At 38.8% G+C, this 6,609-nt stretch overlaps 1 protein-coding gene across 1 annotated transcript in view; it reads right to left on the bottom strand.

Annotated features, from left to right (window-relative positions):
• LOC106872011 (aldehyde dehydrogenase family 3 member B1) overlaps positions 1–6,609 on the bottom strand; it is a 33,263-nt gene that overhangs the window by 20,583 nt on the left and 6,071 nt on the right. Inside the window, exons 3-4 of the mRNA XM_014918824.2 lie at positions 3,576–3,671; positions 1,382–1,517 (exon numbers count right to left, since the gene is read on the bottom strand). Coding sequence (XP_014774310.2) covers positions 1,382–1,517; positions 3,576–3,671 — 232 coding nt within the window. The remainder of the gene's footprint in view (positions 1–1,381; positions 1,518–3,575; positions 3,672–6,609) is intronic.

The raw sequence follows: 6,609 nt of genomic DNA on the forward strand, positions 1-6,609 counted from the left end.
CTTCTCTTCTCTTTCTCTCCTCTTCTCTTTCTCTCCTCTTCTCTTTCTCTCCTCTTCTCTTTCTCTCCTCTTCTCTTTCTCTCCTCTTCCCTTCCTCTTCCTCTTCCTCTTCCCCTTCTCTCCTCTTCCTCTTCCCCTTCTCTCCTCTTCCTCTTCCCTTTCTCTCCTCCTCCTTCTCCACCTCCACTCCCTCTTCCTCCATCATCGTCATCATCGTCACCATTTTGAGGTTCAACATTTTTAGATATTAACCTAGATAACCCATCTGCATGGCTTAACTTTTTTGAGGGGAGGTATTCCATTTTGAAATTGTAGTTCAACAAAATGGTTCCCCATCTCTGCAATCTATTGACAGTATGTGCTGAGATGCTCGTCTTAGAGCCAAATATAGTCAATAAGTGGTGATGATCGGTTTGCAGACAAAACCTTCTGCTATGGATGAACATATGGGACTTTTTTACAGCATAAATAATTGCCAAAACTCCTTTCTCAATCTGGCTGTAATTCCTCTCAGTGGGCAATAGTGTATGATGCATGTGCTACATGTTTTGTATTACTATCTTCATAGTCAAGTACATCAACAGCAACAGCAATATCAAAATCAAATCAAATGGAAATTGTAGTTGTGACCCCTGTGCCAGTAGCACATAAAAAGCACTATCCGAACATGACTGGTTTCCATGCTGGTGGCACGTAAAAAGCACCATCCGATCGTGGTCGATGCCAACTCCTCTGGCCCCTGTGCTGGTGGCACGTAAAAAGCACCCACTACACTCTCAGAGTGGTTGGTGTTAGGAAGGGCATCCAGCTGTAGAAACTCTGCCAGATCAGATTGGGGCCTGGTGCAGCCTCCTGGCTTCCCAGATCCTAGTTGAACTGAGGACACTCAGATTTACCCAGCAAGAAAAGCTACCAGAGCCTAGCAATTTATTTGGACCATTGTGGTTAGCTGGCACCTGAAACCGACTTGAGAGAAAACACGGTCACCACTAGGATAATATATCCCTGTAAACTCATTTTTAAATATATATATATATGACTTTTATGGTACAGGTTTGGGTATGTGGTAGCAAAGTGTTTAAAGGTAAATGTCTTCTGTAGCCTTGAAGTGGTCGATGACTTGTGAGTGAAATTGGTAGTCAGAAAAATAAATACATGTGTGTGTGTATGTGTGCACACACACACACACACATATATATATACATACAGGCACATACATACATACATATGTACGTACATACATACATACATACATACATACATACATGCATGCATGCATGCATGCATACATACATACATACATGCATGCATGCATACATACATACATATGTAAGCATGTAGGTAAGATTTTTAGGAGTAACATGGTGAATGTGAAACCTACCTGCAGCTAATATTCCAATTAAGGGTGAGAAAAGTAATTGAATTGGGTAATTCCATGGTGCAATCACCAAGATCACACCAAATGGTTCTTTCTTGATAAAACAGTCATCAGCAAGATTAAGGAAATCTTTGGAGACCTTTAAAATAAGAAAATAATTTGTCAGCTTTTGGTGGAGGAATTGCGTGAACAGAATAAATATGATGTAGAAGAAAAGTTAGGGTTGGTGGTAACAGTGTAGTTAATTTACAAATTCATAGATACTGGTGTTCCAGAAAGGAGAGGAAAAAGAAGATGGGGGATGAAGAGTAAGTAGAAGGTGAAAAAGAGGAAAGAGGGGCATTGGAAAATCTATATTTTATATTGATCTAAGCATATTCATATTTAAAAATTTGCAAAGGTCCTGTACACCATTCTCCTCAAAATCAACAATAACAAAATAGCCAAAAATATAAAAATTATAATTCCTTATAACCAACCACGATATTCTCATTTTTATAAGTTCTATCTCTATTATTCTTATTCACATTACTCCTATATCTAAATACTTATACATAGAAAATATACCTGTTATGGAAAAAACCTTTGATTATAACAGATATACTCTTTACTCTTTACCCTTTTACTTGTTTCAGTCATTTGACTGCGGCCATGCTGGAGCACCACCTTTAGTCGAGCAAATCGACCTCAGGACTTATTCTTTGTAAGCCTAGTACTTATTCTATCGGTTTCTTTTGCTGAACAGCTAAGTTACAGGGACGTAAACACACCAGCATTGGTTGTCAAGCGATGTTGGGGGGACAAACACAGACACACAAACATACATATATATATACATATACATATATACGATGGGCTTCTTTCAGTTTCCGTCTACCAAATTCACTCACAAGGCTTCACTCGGCCCGAGGCTATAGTAGAAGACATTTGCCCAAGGTGCCACACAGTGGGACTGAACCCGGAACTATGTGGTTGGTAAGCAAGCTACTTACCACACAGCCACTCCTGCGCCTGTATGTATAAATTTGGTTCCAAATTTTGACTCAAGGCTAGCAATTTCAGGGGGAAGGGCTAAGTCAATTACATCAACTCTAGCTCTCAACTGGTACTTACTTTATCAACCTCAAAAGGTTGAAAGGCAAAGTCAACCCAGCGGAATTTGAATTAAAAATGTACCGATGGATGAAATACCACTAAGCATTTTGCCTAGTGTGCTAACAATTCTTCCAGCACACTGCTTAAGCATGTATAATGAAAAAAAAAAGGAATAAACTTAAAAATAAATATCAATATTACCTGTAAACCTCCAATTTATATTAACAATAAGTTAAAATCTTTTTGATTTATTGTAAATTATGTGGACAAATTGCCATGTTTAATAGAATTAGAATGGTTTTTACACTTTTAAACTTGTGCAACTCCTTGGCAAAAATGAATTATATAGATACAAACTTTTTTATCTTCTCATTAATGATAAGGGAAGGGAACAAAAAAAATTTCCCTAATATTTTGGTGGTGTTGCAAACTTGGTATAAATCAATTTGAGAACCACTGTACAAAAGGCATCTATGGACCAGGTAATGGCATTAAATTGGGTTAGTGATTAAGTTTAGCAATCAAGTGGGCCACGGTATGATTTGAACTCATAATACAAAGAGGCAAAATAAATACTGCAAGGCAACTCATCTGTAACTCTCTAACAAGTTCATTAGTCCACTGCTGTGGGCAAATATTTTATTTCTTGACACTGAAAAGGTGGAAGTCAAAACTGACTTTGCAGGGATTTGAACTCAGAATGCAAAGAGCTGGATTAAATATTGCAAGTTATTTCACCACAAAATATTTAGTACTTTTATTTCAACCAATCATTTTTGGTCATTATAATTATATAGTATTATTAGTAATTATAATTGTGTAATAATTATTTACTGAAACTGGATGGAATGTAACCATAATATTGCAACCTCATGTGAGCAAGAAATGTAGCATTTTTAGGAATACAACAGTGATCCCAGTCATGAGTTCAGCAAAAATTGCCAGTATAGGGAAATGTAAGTCACTTTCGGGTTTCAGGTAGTAGTGTCTGGTGGTTGGCTGGAGCAGGAGTTACAATGGCTACCCAACAACAACAATAACAACTAGGATTCATGAAAGAACATTTACCATTTAAAAAAGTAAACAAATATGAAAGTCTTACCTTTACAGGTGATACCCATGATTCAAAGTTGTTCAAAGTGTAGATAATTTCATTACAAATGAAGTCAATTTCCATCAAAAGACTTTCAAATGGGTCCTGGTTGGGAGGAGAAAGAAGGTAAAACAAAATCCACAGTAATTATCATCATGTCCTTATCAACATTATCGTCTTCATCACTGATACCACCACCACTAACATCACCATCTCTGGTACTGATTTCTGAAGTGCACCAAAGAAGAGAGAGTTGAACTTAGCTCTTTCTCCATGACTCCTTTTCAGTTGATGCCAAGGACATATTTTTCAAAGGCTATTGTGAATCTATATCACTATTCGACAAGACCAAAGACATAATCATTGTTGGTCTTTATAGGCCTCCCCAAGCACCTCTAAAGTGCTTTGAAAAGTGCCTCAACAAAATCAAGTCCTTCCTTCAAAAATACAACTCTGAAAACATACTAGTGATGGGTGATTTTAACCTCCCTCATATAAACTGGCCCACAAATACTCTGAAGTTTGGCAAATGCTTTACATCAGATAAAGCAGCAGCAGAATTACTCTTTAATCTAATGAATAAATTCTTCCTGGCTCAGCTAGGGCTCGAACCAACAAGACAGAATAAAACGATCTTGGATTTAATATTAACCAACCACTCTAGCTCCGTTCTAATATTAACCAACCACTCTAGCTCGTTTTTCAGTTGAAAAGAACTCTCCTCTCAGACCATGACATGATACTCTGCAATTCTAATTCCCAGCATATCAAAACCAAACCAGCCAATCCCACCCCATGGCACTCTTTTGTCAACATAAACCTCCACAAAGCAGACTGGGGAGCAATCAGAAAGGATCTGTCCTTCATCGACTGGTCTTTCACTCTCAGTTCCACTCACATTGAGACCGCATGGCAACACTTTGAGAACATTGTCGCCTATACATGCTCAAAATATGCTCCTACGAAATCCACTAACACAAACAGAAACCGGCTCCTTAAAAAGAAAAAAAAAAACACTCACCAGGCGCATCAAAAGACTCAATAAAAAAATCAACCAATTAAAATACTCCACATACGACATCCACATTCAACAACAAGGAAAAGGCTGGAGTTGGAAAAACTTTATATGCAGACTGATATGAAAACCTCCATTGAAAATCAAAGAACTGTGGAGGAACAGTAGGTAACCAAAAACATCAAACAGAACCCAAAAGTGTTCTACTCTTATGCAAATAAGTATAGAACTGCTGTCTCACCCACTGGGCCATTGATCAATGATAACGGCATTCCCCAACACAATGCTAAAGAAATGGCAGAAATACTGCAGAAACAATACTGCTCTGTCTTTAGTGATCCCATTGATATTGATGTAAGAGGAGTGAATGAAGTTGATTCCCAACATAAAATCTCGGACATAACCTTCACTGCCTCAGACATCATAGCAGCAATAAATAAGGTCAAATACTATTCTGCTGTAGGCCCTGATACATTCCCTGCTAGTCTCCTGAAGGAATGTAGATAACAACTTGCAGTCCCTCTGACCAACCTCTGGAGAAATTCTTTAGACTCAGGTTATATACCAAAACAGCTCCTCTCCCAGTCTGTCATCCCAGTTTTCAAACAGGGAAACAGACCCCTCTCAGTCAACTACTGCCCAATCTCACTCACGTCTCACATCATTAAAGTGTTTGAAAGAGTGGTAAGATCAAGGATAGTTGACTTCCTGGAGACCCACAAACTCCTAAATGCAAACTCCTAAATGGCTTTCACTGTGGCAGGGAGTGTCTAACACAGCTCTTACACCACATTGAAGATATACTTAAGACCTTGGGAACAGGTTCGAACTCTGATGTCATATATCTTGACTTCAGTAAAGCGTTCGACAGGGTTGACCATAATATCTTACTCTCCAAATTGGCAAATGTTGGAATCTGTGAAAAACTTCTACACTGGATTAAGTATTTCCTGGTGAATAAAACACAAGAAGATGTGGTCAATAGAATCCACTCAAGCTCAGCAAAAGTCACCAGTGGTGTCCCTCAGGGGACTGTCTTGGGCCCACTCCTCTTTATAATTTACATAAATAACCTTTCCAGCGTCGTAAATCACTGCAAAGTGAAAATATTTGCTGATGACACTAAGCTCCAGCAAATAATTAATGAAGAAGAAGACCGAACCCAAATCCAGTCTGATCAATATGTTGTGAGTCAATGGGCAGACAAAAATAAAATGCCACTGAACGAGGGAAAATTTGAGCTGATGCATTTTGGAAGAAAGTCTATACTAAAACAACCATACTCTCTTCCTTCAGGGGAACCGCTTACGGCATCTAATGATATCAGAGACCTGGGTGTAATTGTTGATAACAATCTCAGTTGCAGTGCCCACATCAACAATAAGGTGGATATAGCTCGTAGGATGGGCTCCTGGATCTTAAGATTCTTCCAGTCCAGAGAACAAAATGTCATCATTCCACTTTTCTCCTCCTTTGTACGGCCACACCTCGAATACTGCTGCCCTTTGTGGTCTCCCCATACAAAAAAAAAAAACATCTCAAGGATTGAATCACCCCAGAGGGCACTCACTAAACGAATTGAAGGCATGACTGATCTCGATTTCTGGGACCGCCTTAAAACCTTGAAACTCTACTCTCTCCAGCACCGCTACGAGCAGTATATCATTTGTACGATGTGGAGAATATACCACCAGCATTGCCCAAACGACCTGAACATTAGTTTCAAGATTCATTCAAGGCTGGGACCATGGGCCATACGTCCCCTGCCCAATTCAGGATTACAACATATAGGCACACTGCAACATAATTTCTTTTCCTCAACACGCCCTGCCCTGTTTAACATTGCCCCAAAACTGATTAAAGAGGAAAAAGATCCCATCATCTTTAAACGGAGTCTGGACAGATTTCTTCAAGGAATACCAGATAAGCCACCCATACCTGGATACAACTCACTCAACAAGAACTCACTACTTGAATGGACCATAGACAAAACTTGACTGTAAAAAGGATTTAGATTTAGGTGGTGCT

The sequence above is a fragment of the Octopus bimaculoides genome, chromosome 3, assembly GCF_001194135.2.
Source record: "Octopus bimaculoides isolate UCB-OBI-ISO-001 chromosome 3, ASM119413v2, whole genome shotgun sequence".
NCBI lineage: Eukaryota > Metazoa > Mollusca > Cephalopoda > Octopoda > Octopodidae > Octopus > Octopus bimaculoides.